This window comes from Symphalangus syndactylus, chromosome 3 (assembly GCF_028878055.3).
Source record: "Symphalangus syndactylus isolate Jambi chromosome 3, NHGRI_mSymSyn1-v2.1_pri, whole genome shotgun sequence".
Taxonomy (NCBI): domain Eukaryota; kingdom Metazoa; phylum Chordata; class Mammalia; order Primates; family Hylobatidae; genus Symphalangus; species Symphalangus syndactylus.
The window spans coordinates 55,249,835-55,271,347 of record NC_072425.2 but is presented as its reverse complement, the minus strand read 5'-3'; the positions used below and the strand labels follow the sequence as shown (position 1 = coordinate 55,271,347).

Below are 21,513 nucleotides of genomic sequence, written 5' to 3'. Positions count from 1 at the left end.
TGCTGGGAAGACACTCAGTATTTGCTAGGATCGCCAGAGGGGTGCAGCTTGACTTTTAACAGAGGCTTTGGTTTTATGATAGACATGAAAACTCATTCTACAGACAAGAAGAGACGTGTGTATAAGATTAAAGGCTGAGCAGCTTTAGGACAAGTTCACACACACAGTGACACAGTCTTCAGAGATACAGCTTTAATAATTAGAGACTTGAAAGCAAGTAGAACAAAAAACTCATGAGACTCATTCCATTGTCAAGAAATTTAATATGGCACCAGGAGATTTGCATAATTGACCTATTTGGCTTTCTGCATCAAGCTTGGTGTCCTGTTGCAGAAGCTGAGCATTGACAGGGGACAGAGGCATAAACTGCAGCGCTTGATAAAATAGAGCCCAGTATTCTGAGGTTAATGAAGAAAACACAAAGACTTGACAGATGCATTCCCAGACCGCATCTCACAGTCATTCAAGGTTTAGGGCAAGGCATTTGCATGTGGAGTCTCACCTTTTCTTGTCCCAGTCATGCATCTTAGAGTTCCTTGGCTAAGTCTGTAGGTAGGAGAAGCAGCAGGCTTGATTTGCATCAATAAAAGCAGCGATCTGTGCTGGCCATGCTAACCCTGTTGGCTGTTAGGGGGTGGGGGCACTCTGTAAAGGGGAGTCACTGGGATGGTGTAGGATCAGCCTTCAGAGCCTGCTGCCTGACCCTAGAGGAGGAGCCTGCACACAGGCTGCTGTTTTAGTTCATGAGCAGCTATTGAAGCCTGTTAGCCATCCTGGTTACCTGCTTGTGCCAGACAGAACTTACTGTCCCAGGTAAGCACCTAATTTTTTAAGTCTTAGTTCCTGTCACAGGCCCACTTGGGTTCTGGGATTCTCCACTGCCCCGCCTCTGCCCATCAGGTGGTAGCCCAATGGCTGTGTTCAGAGCAGGCTCGGGCAAGACAGCTCACAGTTGTGCGGGACCAGGCCTTCTCTGGGGGTGGCTGTGGTCAGTGGCAGCAGGGTCTGGTTGGGGTTGAGGTCGGTGTCAGGGACTCCTTCCTGGTGGCTACAGGGTGTCCTTGCTACAGCTTTCCTGAAAGAACAGTGTGGTCTTTGAATCCTTGGTGGAACGGATGGGCCTTTCCTGCTCCGCAGCCCAGTCTGCCTCATAGCCCATCCCGGGCAGAGCACTCAAGGCCTCAGCCCCCTGTTATGGTTCCCCTCCTTGGGGTCTAAAGATCCAAATGCCAGGAGTGGTTCTCCCATACGTGACAGGAAGGCAGAGCAGCAGCACATTCACTCCACTCCCAGGTTGTGCTGAGAGGGAGGAGGGCTGGAGAGAGAGCCTATGTGTGCTGAAGTACAGAGGATCAGCTGTAAAGGCCCAGCCTTTGGTGGCAACAGTTTGGGGGGTGCTGCTGGCAGCCACATAACCCACACACTTTAACACACTCATTTGAGTGCTGCAGACCCCACCCCAGGTGGTAGCACACCCAATGATGAATCCTTGCCTTTGCCTTCTGTATTGGCTATTTGGGAGCGAGGGCTGGACAACTTTGTCTCCATGAGGAGACAGGGAGCCTCTAGGGAGCCTCTGCCCTGCTGCGTGCAACTTCCATGCCATAGCCCAGTTCCTGCCAGGGCTTAGCTCAGGAAGCCACTCCCCCTGACCCCTCCAGCAGGTGCTGCAGGTGAGGCATCCAGCCAGGAGCTACCTGGAGGGTTCCCCACCTGTCCAGGTTTCCTGCCCTCCTCAAAGGAGTGACTGGCTGAGTGCTCTGTACAGAGCATGGGGTGGCCATGGGGACCCATCTAACCAGACATCCCCACCTATGAGTCCCTCCCAGTCTCGCCTCCTTCAGTCTCTTAAGGGCTGGGGCCAGATGCCCCTTGATCTCCTGCAGCCTCAGCAACAAGACGTGGGATTCCCCCCCAGTGTTGCAGATTTCATAAAGGAAACTGCTCCGGGGCTAAGAGGGAACAAGTGGGGTCCATGCTGAATGGGGCCCTTGAAAGATCCACTGGATGTGGCAGGTGCCCTGCCCCTAGCTCCAGCCCTCCTTTCTTTGCCCGGCTGCCGCCACGTACCCACACCTTCCTCCAGCTCTGCATCATCCGGTCATGCTCCCCAGCCACAGCCCTCCAGGCGGAGAGCTCTCTGGTCCACTTCTCCTGGTGGGTCGCTTCTGGAAAACAAGCAGGGTCCCCAGGTCAAAGCTCTTGTGGGCCTTTATGGCACCCTTGATGCCCACTGGCCACCTTTCTCAGTGGAAAGCCAATAAATCCCAAACCCAAAATGCCACCGTGCAAGCATGCTTTCCAGCATGTTTTTTTCACTGCCATTGTAAATAGTGAAAAATCACCTCATAAAAGGGTTATAGTGGGCATGGGAATCACTCACCAGGTCTCATCACAGCAACCTGCACCTTCGAAGTCTTGTTCCCTGCTGAGGAGAGGACAGAGCAGCGATACTCAGCGCTTTCCCTGATGGCATCCTGCAGCCAGCTGAGTGCATGGGCCCTTCCATCAGGCAGTGCATGGGTCTGCACAGGGACACAGGTCTCCAGAGCTCGCCCATTCTTCTCCCAGACAAAACGAATGTCTGCAGGACCTGGGGGCACAGACCATTTCCACCTCTGAGTCCACATTTAGGACCCAAAGAAGCTGCCCCACGAGGGTGCAGGGGGGTTACCTCTGCTGTCCCAGCTGGACCTGAAGTGACTTGGGACAACTTCCAATTCAGTCCCTGGGACTCCCTGGAGTTGGCTTCCCCATGGCCAGCGGGATCCTTGGCCTTGGCCCCTGTCCTGTGGACTTCCTGCTCTTTGACCTTAATTGCCATTTTTCAAAGCACACCTGTGTGGTCTGTGCCCCCTAGGACCCCCTTTCTTGCAGCACCGTGCTGGTTTCCTGCAGAATGGTTCTGGGCTTTGGAACAGCATCCCACCCCACCATGGCCCTGCTGCCACACACGTCCTGTGACCACATGGACAGAGACATCCCAAAGGCTCTGCCATCACCAGGGCCACAGCATGGAGAGGCCCAGAGCTCGGCCAGCTGTGTGCTGAGGGGGCTGGGCCAGAGTGGGGACCATGAGGGCCTGTCTCTCCAATTGAGACACTGGGACCTGGGGTGGGCTTGGAGGGGAGTAGATGCCACAGGCTGGAGAGCTCGGACCCTGGTTGGGGCCGGGCCCTACAGAATTACACTGGGACTGCCGAGTGCAGCACATCCAGGATGGTCTTCCAGCCTTGAACATGGACCCTGGGCCCGACATTGGCCACTTCTACCACAAACCTCTGTTGTTTTTCTCTGGGCTTTTGATCTTAATTACTTATTGAGAAAAGTAGAGAGGCCAATTACTTCACACACACTCAGACCATCTGTTGCAACCTGCCAGGGTGGAGCCTGGCTCGCCTCAGCTTGTCTGAGGGAGAGATCAGGAGGGTGGGTGAGGCAGGGACGTTCCCTTGTGGCCCAGGCTGCCTTGCCTGGGGAGGCCAGCCTCATCCCAGGGCAAGAAGGCTGCGAGGCCAACCCTGAGAGCTACCCCTAGACTCTGTATTTGTTTCAGGTGGCTGGGGTGGGGCTGTGAAAACCAGAATGTTGGGGGTTGGGGGGGGCCCACAAGCAAGGTCTGGTCAGCAGGTCACCTCCCGGCCTTCCTTGCTCGTGAAGTCTGTTGGCCCTCCAGGGGCTGCTGGCCATGTTGGGACAGGCTCAACTCCCTGTCCCTTACTGAAGGAAAAACAAGCACATCCACTTTGATCTGCTTCACAGCTTCACACACTGTCTTCCACTCAAATGCAGAAAGGGCTGAGGGGGGCCACACTCCCACTAAGCTCCAGCCCCAGAGTGTACAGACTGGGGCTGAGCTGGGATGGCGGGGAGGGCCAGGCCAGGCCAGGCCCTGGAGGGCAGATGAGGTGGTGCAGGTGCTGCTTCTGTCTCTGAAGCTCCTGCTTGTGGTGGGGCTGGGGAGGCTGGCCAGCCTACGATGCTGCTTCTGTCTCCCACAGGCACAGCCTGCATCAGGCCAGGCACCCCAGCAGCATGGACTGGGGTGACACCCTCCCACCTCCTGCCTAGCGACCTGTCTCCCTGACCAGCACCTGCCCTTCCTCGAGGCCCACCAAGGCCCCCAAGTGGGCCATGGGCCACCTAGACCAGTGCCAGCCATGGCCTCCGCTTGACCATGACACCTCATAAGAATTGGTCTTTAGAAATTAGATTCGCCCTAGATGCCCATCAACCTCGGAATGACAAAGTGAAGTGTGGCTTCATGGAGAATGTTCAGTAGTGAAAAGGAAGGAGTTCAGAACACTGAGCAGGTAAAACAAATTCCAGAGCCAAAAGAGTCCAAAGTACCTGCATACACAAAAACTGGCCTTGTTCTCAGGTGTAGGGGCAGGGGTGCATCCAGCTACAGGTATTAAACGGTGTAGGAGGACCCACACTCCCCTCCCTGGGCAGGACAGTGGTGGCCAGAGAGCTTTTCATTTCTGTGGCACATGCTGATTTTTGAAAAGAAGAGATTGCCAGTTTAATGAAGGTGACTTTAGTAATGCATTTTCCCTGCTTTACTGACTGTGGCATCTGCTCATCTTTGTCCAGTCTCTTGGTCAACAATTCCCCACTGTCCAGGATCATCAGAGAATGCTCCTCCCAAGGACTTGACCAAGCTCAGACCCTTTAGCTGGACAGTCCTAGGAATGAGTCCCCAGGCAATGATGGGCCCAGTAAAGCCCTGTTTCTATCAGTGAGGAGTTGGGAAATGTCCAAGAAGGGGGCCACAAGTCACTCATTCCAAGTGCCATTAAAGAATATTCAGCAACACAGAAAAATACTGTTAAGTGAAAGAATATCTAGGAGTGTGTGCATATATGTACACACCCATGTATACATGTGTGAACGTTGATACAGTCATGGCCTAAAAATGGCCGGGATGCTGATGGTAACTACCTCTGGATGGTTAAATTTAGGATTGTCTAAATTTTTTCTTTATACTTCCCTGGAGTTTCCAAACTTAAGCATTGCTTTTATAATAATAATTTTTTATAAAAGTGTTACTTTGATGGAAACATTCTGTAAACTCAAGGAAATTCAGAAGGTGCTCCAAAACTGTTTTGCCTGGCGGCCCATCTGGCCCTGGCCTGGTGGACAAGCCCTTGTGAACAGGTTTGGCTTTTGTGCAGAATTTCTTGTGCAGAATTTAAAAAAAAAAAAAAAATCTTAACACTCTATAATTTGTTTCTTCCCACTCAAAATGTTTTGGACTCTAGCCACAGATAATTCCATATATCTATCTACAAATATAAGTACATATTACATAGATGTACAAACATATGTCTCTATGTACATCTAGGTGCCCATCAACTGGGGAATATATATACCCTTTCCCAGCTGATGGGCATCCAGGTAAAATCTCATTTTAAGAAACAGATCTTTTTTGAGCTGTTATGATCAAGTAACACTTTTCTTTGAACAGACAGTGAAGTGAGTTCTATAAAAGCCCAGTCTCCTCCCTCATGTGACCTGCACCAAAAACCATCCAGGGGACTGGAGTCACTGAGTCACAGGAGCCTCTGGAAGGTTCTCATGACCAAGCCCTTGAGACTAAGAATCTGGGTGGCCTAAGCTGGATTGGATTCATCACCCAACGCCCCATCATGGGACCACTGACTGCAAAACCCTCAAAGCTCTACACTCTTGGGGTGTGAGCAGAAACAGACACATGTGCTTACCACCACTAACATGAGGCACCATTTAGCCTCATGTTAGCTATTTAAATATGTGCTTGATCATCATAAGACATTAAAGATGTTAGAAGTACTTACGTTCCATGTATTCCTTTTTAAACTATCCAACTCTTTCTGAATGCATGAGAGAGAGGGAAAGTGAGAGTTACCATCAGTGTGCAGGGCCACCCCATCAGCACCACACCCTCAGCGGGACGGGGCAGCAGCTGCAAACCCAAGTCTGTCCCACGGAGGCCTGCTGGGGAGCTCCTGGAATCCTGGGCCCCCAGTGAGGAGCTGTCTTCCATCTCCCAGCAGGGCCTCCTGAAAACACCACTGGTTTCTTGCCTGGGCCAGTATTCCAAGCCCCCTAACCATCCAACCCCGTTACCTCAAGAGAGTGGCCAGGCTGGAGTGCTACTCCCAGATCACCCCCTTGGCCTCTGTGGCGTGGGGACAAGAGGCTGGTCTGATGCTGTGGGGCTCAGCAGCCACCAACCTGGATGTGCCTTGGCTCTTCCCAGTGGCGAGCCAGGTGACACTGGTCGCACCCTCAAAGAAGGGAAGTTGTCGTGGCTTAGAAAGATCTAGGGTAGAGGTCCTGATGACAGATGCTTCCCCCTGGCCCTTCCTGTCACTGCAGCTAGCTTAAGTTGGAGGCAAATAAACTTTAACTGCTGTGGCAGATGCCGTAGGTAATGACCTTTCTCCTACAGCTAGGACTGTCGTGAGAAGACTGATCACCTTGGTATAAGCAAGGGCCAGGTTTATCCACCAGGGCTGGGTTTATTACATCTACTCAGGAGTCCGGGGAGGCTGCCGGCAGCCTGGGCTCCAGCACTCACCTCCCACCTGCTCACCCCCACCCCAAGCCTCTAACGGAGCCAGCTGGTGCTAGGACCACCATGGCTTCAGAGCTTTGTGGATGTGATCACAAAATGTGGAGCTGATTCTACTCTGCGACAAACCAGGTGCCCTCTGGGCAGTGGCCTCGCCCTAAGGAAGGCCTGGAGGGGTGGTGAGGCATCTACCCAGTGACTGAGTTGCTCTGGCCCATCCTGGAAAGTGCCCCCACTGCCATCTCCTGCAGCACTCCTCTGTGTCCTGCCCACATCCCCATGCATATGGCCCACTCTGACCTCAGGGCTGGCTGCCTCGGGGCCAGCCCATCTCCCAAACTCACATCCAGGTGGCCTTCCTGCAACTAATGGGGCAGCTGGGCACATCTCCAGAGGGGCCATTCTCTGCACACAGTGCTGGCCGCTGGCCATCATGTCTTCCATGATGGGACTCCTGGCTTGTCCCTGCCCATACCTGCTGCCCGGGCCTCACCCGGACACCCGCTCCCAGCCTCTTTTCCCGAGGATCCTGCTGCTTCCCTGGCCCATCTCTGTGCTCTCTCCTTGGGGCAGGGTCTTTTCTAATCCTGGCCCTGGCCCCTCCTCCCTCCCAGTCTCTGGGGACCCTTCTGGGGACAAGGACAGTGCAGCTGGGGGTATGCCCTGAGGCCCTGTTGGTCATCCTTTCTGTCCTCTGTTGAAGTCACAAAGTAGCCAGGGGCCCTGAGATGAGGAAGGAGAGAGTGAGACCCCTGCCACACAGGTAGCAATTCTGACAGCTCCCTTCTCTGAGTCCTCAATCTCCCTGACAGTCACCAGGCCGACGCAGCCTAACGTTTCACTCAGGTACGCTCTGACCACTCAGGGCAGTGGACCAGCCCCAGCGCTTCTGGAATGCACCTGTTCATACCCGCCACTTACTGGCCAAGCTGCCTTATCAATGTGGGCAGGAATTTTGAACCTCTTCTCTGCAAAGGGAACGGAGCAAGTACCACTGAGGCATCTGTAGGCATTGCCTGGCTCCATGGGGGGCCTGTGGGAAGGCACCACTGAGGCACCAAGGGCATTTTCAGACCCCAGGTAACCAGACAGCTGTGTTGTAAAGGCACGTGGAATTATCACAGATAACAGAAGAGACATGGACAGCTTCTGGTGAAGCTGCCCCATCTAACATGCTAAGGACCTCAGAGCACAGGGAGTTGATAGCACCACCTTGTCCTGTCCATCAAGGGTGGCCCAACACACAAGGTCAACTAATTCCCAAGATGGCTGTGGCCTTTCAAGAGAGTCTGAAACAAAGGGAAATGTCACAGAGCAGCTGGAACACACACGTGTGCCAACAGGCCACTGTGGCTGCTAGGAACGGGGGCCCTCTCCGGCCCCCGGGGCCCCTCAGAGAGGCCCAAGGGCACCTTCTGCTGCTGCCCTCTGATCCCAGTGGTTCCAAGGGCTCTGATTTCTAACACTGTAGTTAAAACATAAAAGGCCATCCCAAATCCAAATATCCAAATGCTGCCTAAAGTATGGGGGAACCATTATTAGCTTTGAAAATGACACGGGTCTAAACTTGACATGGAAGATAGTCCTGGCAGGGGTGAAGGCAGGGCCCTGACAGGGTGAAGACTGCACTTTGGTTAAAAAATTATATCAATCTATTTCTGTGTGTGCACACTAATGTACAAGTGCATGATTTGTATCTGCATGTAGACACAACCCATCCGCCATTCATCGCTATCAATCCTTACGTTTGTATGCCAGATGCGCTATGTGCTGGCACACAGGTGGTGGGGTTATTTTTTCACCCATCTGTATTCTGAGTGATCCATGAGGAACTTCGGTTCATCAGTTCAGATGAGCAGAGCTTGGCTGCATGCTAACTTTACTTCACCAGCTCCAGACCACTTTCCTCTCCTTGTCAATACACATGCTCCTCCACTTGCCACGGGGTTGCATCCCAATAAACCCACTGAGTTGAAACGATCCTAAGTCAACAATGTGTGTGTGTGTATGGTTGTGTATGTGTGGACGTGATTGTGTGTGTGGTGTGGTGTGGGTAGCGTGCATGTGTCTATATGGTGTGTATGTGCTTTGGTGTGTGCAGTATGTGTGGTGGTGTGTGCGTGTCAACAGTGGTATGATTGGTGTTTGTGTGATGTGTGTTGTATGCTGTGCTGTGTGTGGTGCGTATGAGTGGTTGTGTTTGGTACAGTGTGTATGGGGGTGGTTGTGTTTTAGGTGTGTACAGTGTGTGTGTGTCGTGTGTGTTGGTATGTGTGCACATGTGCAGTGAGTGTTCATGGTCTGTGTGTATGGTGTTTGATGTGTGTGTGGTGTGTGTGATTTGGTGTATGTGATGTTTTGTGCTGTGCATTTATTGTGTGCATGCACATGGTATGTGTGTGGTGGACATGATTGTGTTTGTGATGTGGTGTGGGTGTTATGTCGTGTGGTGTGTGTGTTGTACATGTGTCGTGTGGTGTATATTGTGGTGTATCTGATGTATGTGTGGCGTGTGGTGTGTGTGGTGTGTTTGTGGTGTGTGTGTCTGGTTTGTGTGTGTGGTGTGTATGAAGGGGGTATGGTGTAGTGTGTGTGATGCTGGTGTGTGGTGTATGTGGCATGTGGTGTGAGGGAGTGTGGTGCTGGTGTGTGGTATGTCTGCTGTGTGGTCTGTGTAGTGTGTGTGGTATGTGTGTCTGGGATGTGTGTGGGGGGTACGGTGCACGGCATGTGTGCAGTATATGTCATGCTCATGTGTGGTGTGTGGTGTGTGGTATGTGGCTGGCATAGTCTATGTGGCTAGTGTGTGTGTGGGGTGTGGTGTGTGTGCGGGGTGTGGTTGTGAGGGGTGTGATGTGTGTGTGGGGTGGTGTGTATGTGTGGGGGTGGTATCTGGGGTGGGGTATGGCATGTGTGTGGGTGTGGTGTCTGGGGTGTGGTGTGTGGGGTGTGGGGTGTGTCTGGGGTGTGGTGTGTGTCAGGGGTGTGTGTGGGGTGTGGTGTGTGGGGGGGTGTGGTGTGTGTTGGGGGTGTGTGTCTGGGGTGTGGTGTGTGTCAGGGGTGTGCGTGGGGTGTGGTGTGTGGGGGGGGTGTGGTGTGTGTCTGAGGTGTGGTGTGTGTGGGGGGGTGGTGTGTATCTGGGGTGGGGTGTGGTGTGTGTCTGGGGTGTGGTGTGTGTTTGAGGTGTGTGTGTGTGTCTGGGGTGTAGTGTGTGTGTCCCTGCCCGTCCTTCACGGCTGGTACCAGGGTGACTGACTATAGTAAATGTGCATTGCTAGTCACATGACAAAGCTTAGACAGCAGTCCATCCCAGGGCCAGCGCAGTGCAGGATGGCTGTGCAACAGCTGTGAACACTCTCAAGGCCACTGTCCCTCCCGTGCGGCCACAGTGCACACTGAGGCAGCTGCCAGCTCCCAAATGCTCCAGGCCCTGCCGATGCACTCAGTCCCCCAGGACTCAGGATCATAGGGCTAGCGGCTCCCAGGGCATGGGCCCCAAGGAAGTGCAGTCCTGACCTGCCCACCCCTCTTGTCACTGAGCCCAGGGTACCATGCTTGGGGTGACACCCTGTGCTGTCTCACCTGGGCACTGCAAAGGCATGGTTCCCACCATGACACCCCAGGGGTGTCATAACCTCCCTTCTCAGGACCGTCCCATCCTGCCCCAGGGACAAGGCTGGCCTGTGCCAGGGCCATCAGTGGATCTTTCCATATCATCTTCCACTGACAATTCCTAGTTATACTAGAGGCGGGAGCTTCCTAGAGGCGAGAACTGTGGTGGAGAAGGGACGAAACGTGTCTAGGTGGAGAGGGGCACTGGTGGCCAATCTCCCACCCCAGCTCCTGACATGGGCCCACAGGTGTGGCCCTGTCCCTCCCTTGGATGGGCAGCGAGGCCCCTGGGTGCAGGACAAGGGTGGGGCTCCACCCCACCACCGGGCCTCAAGCTCTCCCATCCCCAGGACACAGGCCTCTCCGCCCTACTCTGCCCACATGGCCACATCACCTCCACCACACCCCACATTGGGCCCTTGAGCCCTGGCAGCCTCTGCATACACCACGAGCTATGTTTTCCTTTGTGCGGACCCACCCCGATCCCCTTTCAGGGAGCGCTTTGGCCTCAGAGGGCCCTCACCTCTCCTGGATGGCCGAGTCCCTGGGGCCACTTTCTGAGCACTGGCCAAGTGTTGGGGCAGGTGGGGACATCTCCGGGGTGACACATGGGCCTCCACCAGCTCTGGGGCAGACCCAGTCCCTAAGTGTGACCCTGACCAACTGACCTTCCATCAGTCAGCCCTCTCTGGGGGGTGAGACGCTCCCCAAGACACAGGGTCACTCAGCAGAGCTACAGGCACCAGGACGCAGCATGGGGAACTGAAGATGCCACGAATGTCCTCTAAGTTTCATATTCTAAAGACACTTTGCTAGCCCTTTAATCAGACAGCCCCCAAACCACTGTGACAGCTACCACGAAAACAGCCATTATAGCAAAGAAAAACCCAGCCAAGTTCCAAAGTAGCCCTGCCCTGGGTGGCTGGGGGAGGACACAGGAGGAAGCGGTAGGCCTGTGCCCTGACTGCACTGCATTGCAATCTCCAGGCCCTGGGCCTCACCCAGAATGGCTCATTCCTGGCCCACAAGGCAGCAAATGGCACTCACTCTCCTCAGGAAAGTCTCTGGGACTTGCAAGCCACACTGTGGCCTCTGCCGCAGGAAGCATCTACAGACCCCAACAGAACCCTGGAGCCTACTCAGGAAATTCACAACCACGGCCCCTCTGAGTTCACGGCATGCCCATGATGCCCTGACCTCGGCCCACCCTTGAAAAGGCTGAAGCCACTCCCTCCTAAGCTGGTCCTCCCTGGGGAGGTCTCACAGCCCTCGCAGGCTGTGGCCTCAGTGGAACAAGGGAACGGGAATGTCCCAGATGGGGCCAAATGCCTCTGGAGAGAAAGTAAAAGACCACATGAAAAGGCGGTGGCGGAGGGCTGGGAGCCTCAGTTCCCAATCTCTTCAGTCCATCCTGAGCACTGGCAAAGGACCGCGCTCCTCCCTCAGCTCCCCTACCCTCTACACACTGCTCCTGGCCACGCTGCTGCAAGCCCACGGCTACATCCCCCATATCCATCTATGACCGCCAGCTTTCTGTTAGGCCTGGCCATGGGAGTCACTGACAGGAGACAGGAAGGTGGAAGGAAGAAACAGTTTTGTGGCTTCAAGTAGGACCTCCAGCAGTGAAGGCAGTGTGGCGGGCAGGGGGAGGCTACAGATCACACGGCCACAGCCTCGGTGGCACAGCAAGTGAGACTGAGTGTTTGACATTTCGCTCTTTCTGCCCGTGGCTGGTAATGGAAACCTCACCTTCCCACTTTGTTCTCAGCCCTTTTATCACCTTTGTAACCAATTCCCTGTGTTAAATTCTCTGTGGTTGAAATACCTGGGGTGGTTTCTGTTGCTGTAACAGTGATGTCCCTTCTCCCTGGGCACCCATCTTTCATTACCTGCTGACCCCAGGGGCTTGTGTGTATGCCCGCCTAGCTACAGGGGGTACACCTGGAGCCTCACATTTAATAACAGCAGCCGGGCATGGTGGCTCATGCCTGTAATCCCAGCACTTTGGGAGGCCGAGGCGGGTGGATCCCCTGAGGTCAGTAGTTTGAGACCAGCCTGGCCAAGATGGTGAAACCCTGTCTCTACTAAAAATACAAAAATTAGCTGGGCATGGTGAGGCGTGCCTGTAATCCCAGCTACTAGGGGGGCTGAGGCAGGAGGATCGCTTGATCCTGGGAGGCGGAGCTTGCAGTGAGCCAAGATTGTGCCACTGCACTCCAGCCTGGGCAACAGAGCAAGACTCCGCCTCAAAAATAAATAAATAAACAAACAAACAAATAACATCTCCTGACCATACGGCCTGCCTGCATCTGCCAGCAAAGGAGCCCTGGGTCCACGGCCAGTTCAGTGACCCACTGCCCGCTTCCCAGCCTCCCCACCAAGGAGGAGCTTCCTGGGTCTGCCTGAAGGACTTCAGTGCTGCGACAGGACACAGGCTCCATGGAGACATGAAGTCCTCCTGGATGCCTGCACCAAGGCAAACCACCTGGCTGAGCACCATTCAGCTGTTAGAGCAGCCACAGGTGGCTCAGCACAGGCTTGGTCCGTAGCACTCAGTGGAGGGCAGGAACCACACAAGCCGGCCCAGCAAAGCTCCGTCTCCACAGTGCTCCACGCTCACCGGCAGCTTCTCCTGTCCAGTGCTGGCTGCCAAGGGACATTCTGGGCTCAGCAGACATGGGCCACCTGGGGCTCTCAGAGCTTGTTTAACAGGAGAGGGCAGCACCTTAAAACTCTCAGGTGCTACTGACAGTGTGTTTAACATGTTTAAAAAGAGAGCAATTGGGTTTGCTTTTCCTCTTCATTAACTTCATTCCTCCCCTCGGGCAGGCTCTAATAGCCCACTTCCTTTCTTTCTGTATCTACTGATCAGTCAGATGACAACACAGGGCCACCAGGGCTACCACGCACTGCCTGAAGCACAGGGTACATCTTTGAAGTGTGGTTCTGGACATCTATTATCTTTCAAGAGCAGATATCCCATCCGAATATTTTCCATTCCAGGGCAAATTCCTCCAGGGTCCCAGAGGAGTACACTAGACTCTCAGTCTTTTCTGTTTTTATTTTATAATGATGATGATTATTTCTGAATCAGGGTCTCGTTCTGTGGCCCAGGCTGGAGTGCAGTGGCACCATCACACCTTACTGTAACCTCAAACTCCTGGGCTCAAACAATCCTCAAGGCACATGCCACCAAGCCTGGTTAGTTTTTTTCAAATTTTTTGGTAGAGATCAGGTCTCGCTATGTTGCTCAAGCTGGTGTGAAACTCCTGGCTTCAAGCGATCCTCCTGCCTTGGCCTCCCAAAGCAGGGGAATTATGCCTGCCAATCTTTTCTGCTTTTAAATACCACGAAGCAAGTCATTAAAACAACTCCCATTCTGGAAGCTCTTAATTTTTTAAAATTTCCAAATTTTAAACATATATCAACCTCCAAATTGTTAGCAGAAATAGAAGCACTCTGGCTCTGGAGGCTGAGGCAGGAGGATGGCTTAAGCCCAGGAGGCAGGGGCTGCAGTCAGCTATGATTGTGTCACTGCACTCCAGCCTTGGTGACAGAGGGAGACCCTGTCTCTTGAAATTTTTTTTTTTTTTTTTTTTAAGGGAGAAGCAATCCTTACCATAGGTTGGGAAACTGGGGCCTTTGGGGTAAATCTGGCCCACCGTGGATTTTTATAAATAAAGTTTTATTGGCACACAGCCCTGCCCACTCATTGTGTATTGACTATGGCTTGTTTTACAATACAACAGCAGAGCTGAGTGGCTGTGACAGAGCCTGCGGTCCACAAGGCCTAAATATCTAGCCCTTTACGGAAAACACTGGTTGACCCCTGTATACTAGAAGTCGCTTCACACTGTCCACAATTTCCCTCGGGATGGACCCACAATGAAAGCGTGAAATGGCTCAACCCGAGGGATGCAGCCAGGACAGATAAAGAAGGTAAAGGAACACGTGGAAGGATGCGGAGGATGCCCCCGCCCGCCCCCCACCTGCGGGAGGAGACAGATGGACAGGGCACAGGGGACAGAGAGGGCCCAACTCACCTGTGGCCTGGCAGAAGAGATGGAAGGTCCCCAGGGCGTGCACGTGCTGTGCCTGGTCACTCAGGAAGGGCGGCAGCAAGGAGACCCTCGAGCTGCTGTCGGGCCCCGCACCCGAGGCCGGCCAGGGGGTCCAGGGAGAGGAAGGCCTCCTGTCCCCCACATGGCCCAGACAGGACAGGGAAGAGGAGCCAGGAGGAGGGAGGGGCTTAGGAGACGAGGCTGTGAGACAGAGAGGACAGAAAAGAGAGGGCACTGAGGAAGAAGTCGCCAGGAGCACGTCACAGGCCAGAGAGAGCAAAACACAGCAGGAAACAGACAGAAAAGAGTGAGCCCAGCTGTCCCGCCTGGGCCATGCAGGGGCGGGGGGCTGCACAGCCTCCGCTAAGGAACGTCTTCCCCAAATCAAGGATAGAAGCTTCTCATTTATTTGGGTACTTTCCAAATGTATACAATTCAAAGTAGAAAAATAAAAACAAGGTAAATCTTATAAAACACAAATGTTTACACCAAAATGGTCAAATCCTATCATGCTGGAAGATGAGACTGTCCACACACGCACACAAACATCCAGAGTTTATTGCTCTTCACCATGGAAAAAGAGTCTCTTCCCGATGGGTATTTACAAAGCAGGGAGATGGAGTGTGAAATTAACCAGTGTTGAAATCGTACCACCCATTCACATCTTCAGGACAGTGGCAGGAACAGCGCCGTGCGCTTGAGGGTGCTGTGGTCACAGCTCGCGGCCCTGGCCACCGAGGCCCAGTTCCCTTCCAGTGGTGGGCAGCTCAGTGAGGCTGGATGGAAAGTCTGGGCAGGCAGTGGGTATGAAATTGAAGCAAGAAGAGAAAGGAGATGTTCAGAGAACCAAAGGCGCCCTTGTGAAGGTTCCATCTGTCTCACAGGAGGTTCTGACCGACAGCTGTGGGCTCCAGATTGTACCGCGCTCCCATCTCAGCTCTGGGCCAGCCTGGCTCCACTCAGCTCATCCAGGCCACCTTCCCTTGCTCAAAACCCACCTCACGGACATGGGAAGGTCCTCCTCTTCGAGAGAGTAAAAGTTAAAAAAAAGAAAAAGTAAAACGAAGTACAGAAAGAAAATCTCTCCAAAAACAATGCTTCCCTCAAGGAATAAAGTTAAAAAAAAAAGAAAAAGAAAAAGGTGAGTGGGCTCCGGGGAGTGTTTATGTCTACATTTCTAAAAGCAGAAAGAATGCATTTAGCAAAAGGAAGTTTATCCCTGAGAATCTTAAGCAACGTAAGCCATATTTTATGCCAAATATATAACAAAATCTGGAAGATATACATCTTCTTCTAAATATTAAAACATCTGCTTCTGTAATTAAAAAAAAAAATGACCCATGACATAAACACAATCAAAGCAAAATCCTAAAAAAATAATTAAGTGGAAGAAAAGGTTCGTGCCAATCTGGACAACAGGCGATAAGTTACCAATCTGATAAACTAAAACGTCATTTCCAATCTGGAATTAAATAATTTTTTAGTGGCTGCTACGGGGAGGGGAAGCCGAAGGGATGCTCTTCTCAGCCAACAGAGGTCCAGCCACCTTTCCCCCACTACAGAAAGGGCTCAGGAACTCTGCGCCGCCCGTGGGCCTTCTTCAAGTACTCCGACTGAGTTCGGAACACAAGACCGGGATGCAATGCTTGTCATTTTTCCGAAAGGACAAAGAGAAACCAAGTCACAGGCTCAACCCAAGAGAAAATAGACAAGAGGACTGAGGTTGTCTGCACGATGCGGGCTAACCTACACAGCACTGCACGAGACTCGGATACTGAACAGGAGAAACACAAAACTCTCCACGCCTGGACACGTCGCAGCCGAGGCGCCGGCGGGGACACACAGCCAGCCTCAGTCTCCATCTGCGTCTGAGTCAGCGAACTTCAGCTCACACTTGACGTCGAAGGGCTTGTCCCTGGCGGAAAGGTCGTCGATCCTTTGTGAGTCCTCCCTATCCGTGGGGACTTTGCTGGTGATGGTGTCTTGCTCGGTCTCATAGCCGGTGTCCAGGGCTGGCTTGGGGTGCTCCCCATTCTGCTGGGAGAAGCTCCCTGGCTCCACTAACGTCTCCTTCAGGCTCTGCTCACGGTCACAAAAATCTGACTTGGGCTTCTTCTTCCCAATCAGCAGGGCTGAGCGGAATTTCAAGCACTGTCTGGGCAGGTATCCCTTATAGCAGTTGTAGAAAAAGAGGCAGAGGAAGAGAACAAAGAAGAAGAGGAAGAGGGACATGAGGAGGCGGTTGTCGCTGGACTTAAGATACATGGTTTTCTCCGAGTGGAGCTGGGGGACCGTGTTGATGACGATCTTTGGTTCGCAGGATGTGCCGGTGGGCGCAGGCTTGGGAGGAAGGGTGATGGCCCCGGAGGAGGTGGCCTGCACAGCTGGGGTCGGGGGAGAAGACCCTTGGGTGGATGCCACCAACACTTTGGTGGCAATCCTACTACCTTCTGTCTGAACAACTGACAAGGTGGGGGCCACCACGGGCTTTGGAACCACCTTCACTTCCAGGACGTGCTTGGCAACCACTTGGAAGACCGTCTTGTTCTTAACCCTCTCCTCTGACAGGCACTGGTACACCCCACTGTCTCCTTCTGACAAGTTGAAGATGAGCAAGTTTTTTCTGCCCATAAGACCGTACTTGGGGCTCTCGGCCTTCAACACGCCATTCTGGAACTTCCAAAAGACCCGGGCCAGGTTGGATTTTTGGGAGCATTTCAGTTCCGCTGTGCCACCGTGCTTGAAAAAATGCTGCCGGTAACTTCCTTTACTTTTATCTGGAACATCAAAATAAACGTGCACAGCGTCAACAATCCCCATTTGCTATTTAACAACTTCTTTAAAATACCCACAAGATGACGCAAGAGTTTCACCCACTGGAGCAACACGGAATCTTCCAGAACAACTAAGGAGATAAAGACATGCGTGACCAAAAAGCAAAGATGAGCCCTGGATGACAGCCCATGGGGACAAAGAAACTGGAGGCAGCTCTGAGCAGCAGAAATCCCATTTCTCACCCGTGTCCCAGAAGAAAACGCGTCAGGCTGGGGAAGCTGAGCAGAGGCCAGTTCTGTGCCTAGTGTCAGCTCTTTGAATCAGACACGAGACGCTTCTGCTAATGACTACAAGGAAGGCTGGCCTTTCAGTGCATCTCAGCACTCTCCTCCGGCCTAAACTTTTCTTTTTTTTCTTTTCTTTTCCTTTCTCTTTTTTTTTTGAAACAGGGTCTGGCTCTGGTGCCCAGGCTAGAGTGCAGTGGTGCAATCACAGCTCACTGCAGCTTCAACGCCCCCAGCTCAAGGGATCTTCCCACCTCAGTCTCCAGAATAGCTGGGACTACAGGTGTCCACCTCCAGGCCTGGCTAACTTTTGTATTTTTTGTAGAGACAGGGTCTCGCCACGTTGCCCAGGGTGGTCTTGAACTCCTGAGCTCAAGTGGTCCTCCTGCCTCAGGCTCCCAAAATGCTGGGATTACAGGCGTGAGCCACTGTGCTCAGCCAGCTTTTGTTTTCTTTTTAGAGTCTGGGTCTCACTTTGTCACCCCAGGCTGGAGTGCAGTGGCATGATAAGCTCACTGCAGCCTTGAACCCCTGGGCGCAAGCAATCCTCCTGCCTCAGCCTCCTAGTAGCTGGGACTACAAGCATGTACCACCATGCCCAGCTGCCTAAACTTTTCTTAGTCTGATGACAGCTGTCTTGTCAGGGTCAGGAGGACACAGAACTGAGGGTCAAGTCTGCCTTTAGCACCCTGGAAGGTGGCTGCTGGGGAAGGGGCATCCTGGCCTGATGCCACCCCTCCCTCTGGGTGTGGCACTATTTCAGACATCCACAGGCGTGTGAATCCCAAGTGGGAGCCCCAGGGGAAACACCACCCCAGCCCTTCCACTGCCTGAGGATTAATCACTCATGGGCTCCTTTCTCCCCATTTATAACAGGCTTAGGTTTTGTTTAATAAGCCCCAAGCTAAGCAGAAAGAAAACAGGATGGTTTTGGAAGGAGACTGCTTCCCAGTAAACAGATACACTCTAAGTGGCTTCAAATACTCTTTTGGCAAGAAAAAAAGACAGAGAAGACCACAAGTCTGCTACAGGACACTTCACCTCTGTTCCAAGTGGAGAAAGAAAAACAAAACACACACAAATGCCACAGAACCGAAGCACCGTGAAATGGTTACAAGACCTCGCCACTCCCAAAGGAAATGGCATGTCGAGGAGTCACTCACCCGGGCACACAGAAGCATCACCGCTCATCTCCTGAATCAAACCCCTGCAAAACAACCAGCACGTGTTACTCACCCACACACACACGGGGAACATCCCCGGGCAGCGCATCCCGCCCCATACCTGCTGGGGCTCTCAGTCTGGTGCAGAGCCACGCAGGTCGCTGTGGGCGGGCTCCAGGCACAGTAGGGGTCCCGTGCCAGCACACAGTCCTCGCAGGTGCCGTGCTTCCCACAGAAGGCCAGCGGGGCCTGGACCACGCCCGAGTTAGAGCCAGCATAGACGAACCTCTTGCCCTGCATGTGTGAGACAGAGGAGAACTAGCATCAGGCAAGCAGGCATCCAGGAGCATGGCCTCTGCTTCTGCACCAGTGTGTGGGAAGCAGCCAGAGTGTACCTTCAGGGGACGTTGCAGTAAGGAGAAGAGGTACTCAGAACCAGAGGCAAACAAGGCAGGTCTGTGACCTTCCGGCAGAATCCACATGCTATGTCAGGGCTCACTGGGCCTTAGGTCCAAATCCCTCTCTCCCCTGTCTGGTCACCCACTGCCCGGGTCCTGCCCTCCAACAGAGCGCTTCTCTGCATGTGTTTCTCTCAGCCAGTGGGGAGGCTGTTCAGTCCCCACCTCCAGATCTCCTCCCTGCAGACAGGGATGCATAAGCCTGGCACTCCCAGTCATCTTCCTGGCCTCGCTACAAGTGAGAAGGGGCTGCAGCCAGAGGCTGAAGCACACCACCTCGAAGCCCAACCTTGTCCCCTGAGCCAGAATGTGGGCACCTGTGGGCGGGGAGCCTCTCGTGAGGGTATGGATCCAGCAGGGGCCTAACATAATGGGGATGCCAAACGGACGACATGCAAAGGATGAGCAGATCACAATACATAACATAAAAAAAGGAACAATGCCTTTTGCTTTTCACGTGTCTATATATAAAAGGGAAGAGCTCACAGACGGGAAATCAACCTCCGAGCTCCAGAGCAGCCACACCCACAGCAGAAGGTAGGTGAGACTCTCCCACCTTCTGGGACACTTGGTTCCCAGTGACACCAGCTTCAGGTCCATCCTATCAGCCCACCTGGCACCAGCAGTGCCCAGCACACAGGCATCCAGGGCTGCTGACTGCTTTTGAACGGAACTCAGCTGGAAGGAGGGTGCCCCACACTGCACCCACCTGAAACTCGGGGACGTGCAGCAGACCTGGAGGTGGCCCGTGGAGCGCGCTCTCTAGCCTCTGCCCAGGGCATCTGCCTCAACAGCCTGGGAACACCTTTTGGTTAACAATACAAGATTCCCAAATTTACACACGACTTAGTGGTTTACAATCAGATGAAACATGACCTTCATCCCCAGGGGATACACTCGGAATCAACTTCAGAGTGTGGCTGGAAGATCACAGGCCCTGATGCCAATACAGGAAGCCCCAGGCCACACATCCAGCTGTGCGGACACAGACCCACGAGAGAAAGGGAAAGCCCCCAAGGAAGGAAACTGTGACAATACACAGCAGAGGGAACATGGCCTGCCGCTGGCCTCACAGCAGCAGCAGCAGCAGAGACCTGGGCAGATGAGGCCACGTGTGAGCCACGTTTGTGGGAAGGATTGAGGATGACATCCTGGATCACAGTTCGGGCATCGAGTGGCTTGTGGAGGTGGCGGAAACATTCTCTGGCAGCAAAGCCAAGCTAGGTAACTTCCAAGGGACAGCTGGTCCTGCTGGGTCCCGCAGGGGGCACCTGCGAGGTGGCGTGAACACCATGCAGTGCAGAGCAGGGTGCCCTGGGTGGCCAAGTGGGGCCTGCCTGACTCCTCACCCCAAAGAGAGGCTTGAGGGTAGCTGTGGAGGGTGAGGTGGGCTGTGGGGGGCAAGGCCCATCCCAAGGGGATCCAGACCACCTCCTGCACCCTGCAGGAGACTCAGCCCCAGCTTCCGCTTCTCCCGGATGGGGCTGGGCTGGAGCCCAAATGAAACTGAGCTGTAAAAACTAAACAACGCCACACGGAGACCAAGGGATGGCTGTGGAAGGGAAGAGGGGACAGGGAAGGAGGAACTGGCCATCAGGACAGCCAGCTGTAACTGCTGCAGGCAGGACCCACTGGTGGATGTGGATGTCAGTGGGCGGGAGAACAGGGCATTTCTGTAGCCTCCAAGTCTGTCCCTGCAAATAAGCATGAATGACTGTGGGGGTTTCCCACATGACTCCCCTGGGAGGTGGGGCTCACTCTCCCCCACCCTCAGTGTGGACTACATGCCCCGACACACTCGGCATGGTAAAAGACGGTGGTGACTTGGACAGAATGACTAAGGTCATCACGCTGGTGTGTCATACAGATGCCACATTCCCAGAAAGCTCCCTCTTTGGTGCTCCCCCTAAAACCACGACCCCAAGATAATCACAAGAATACACCAGACACACCACAAAACACCAGACCACTCCTCTCCAGGAGTGCTGAGGTCAGGGAGGCAGGAACAGAGCAGCAGCCAAGGAGATGCAGTGTCCAGTGCAACCCGAGGTGCTGAGCCAGGAATGTGGTAGGTGGGAGGTAAGAGGTCCACGGTCTGGGGTTCAGGTAACGCACTGCACCATGACAGCACCTTGGCTCAGATAAATGCACACTGGCTATGTGAGAGATCGGACATGCAGAGCTAGGTGGGGGCGCTCAAGATCCTTCTGTGCAATCATCCAAACTCTTCTGTAAATTTAAAATTATTTCAAGACAAAATTTTTAAAGGAAAAGAAAAAAAACCTGACCAGGCACCTGGCAGCATGAGTGAGGCCCGCTGAGAGCAAGCCTGTCCTGTGCACTCCTGCCCCTCAACGCCCCCTGTCTCCCGCTTCCCTGGACCTGAGGATTGTCCCCTTGCAGGCAGCTCTCATGCTCCCATCTCTGTCTCTGCTGCTGTGTGTGCGCGTCGGACCCTGAGGGCAGGTTGGAGTGACAGTGGACGTGATCAGAGGCAATTGAGCTGTCCAAGTGCCTTCCTTGCCCTCTGCTACGCTAGCTGTAGCTCAGCATCCCAAGGAGTCCTGGTGAAAATACAGACAAAGCCTACTCGGTGGGCTC

At 53.6% G+C, this 21,513-nt stretch overlaps 1 protein-coding gene across 17 annotated transcripts in view; it reads right to left on the bottom strand.

Moving 5' to 3' along the window:
• Positions 1–243: 243 nt before the first annotated feature.
• Positions 244–21,513, bottom strand: part of SEMA4D (semaphorin 4D) — a 140,275-nt gene continuing 119,005 nt past the window's right edge. For 14 of the 17 annotated variants that reach the window (XM_055272008.2, XM_063636929.1, XM_055272002.2 and 11 more), the window contains 3 exons: positions 18,576–18,748; positions 18,455–18,498; positions 14,617–17,009 (listed from right to left, as the gene is read on the bottom strand). In XM_055272008.2, coding sequence (XP_055127983.1) covers positions 16,084–17,009; positions 18,455–18,498; positions 18,576–18,748 — 1,143 coding nt within the window. In that variant the 3' untranslated portion in view covers positions 14,617–16,083. Of the gene's footprint in view, positions 1,076–2,070; positions 2,169–2,383; positions 2,594–5,819; positions 5,852–14,214; positions 14,434–14,616; positions 17,010–18,454; positions 18,499–18,575; positions 18,749–21,513 lie in introns of those variants that run through there. The other 3 variants (XM_055272013.2, XM_055272014.2, XM_055272015.2) reach the window with 2 other exon arrangements.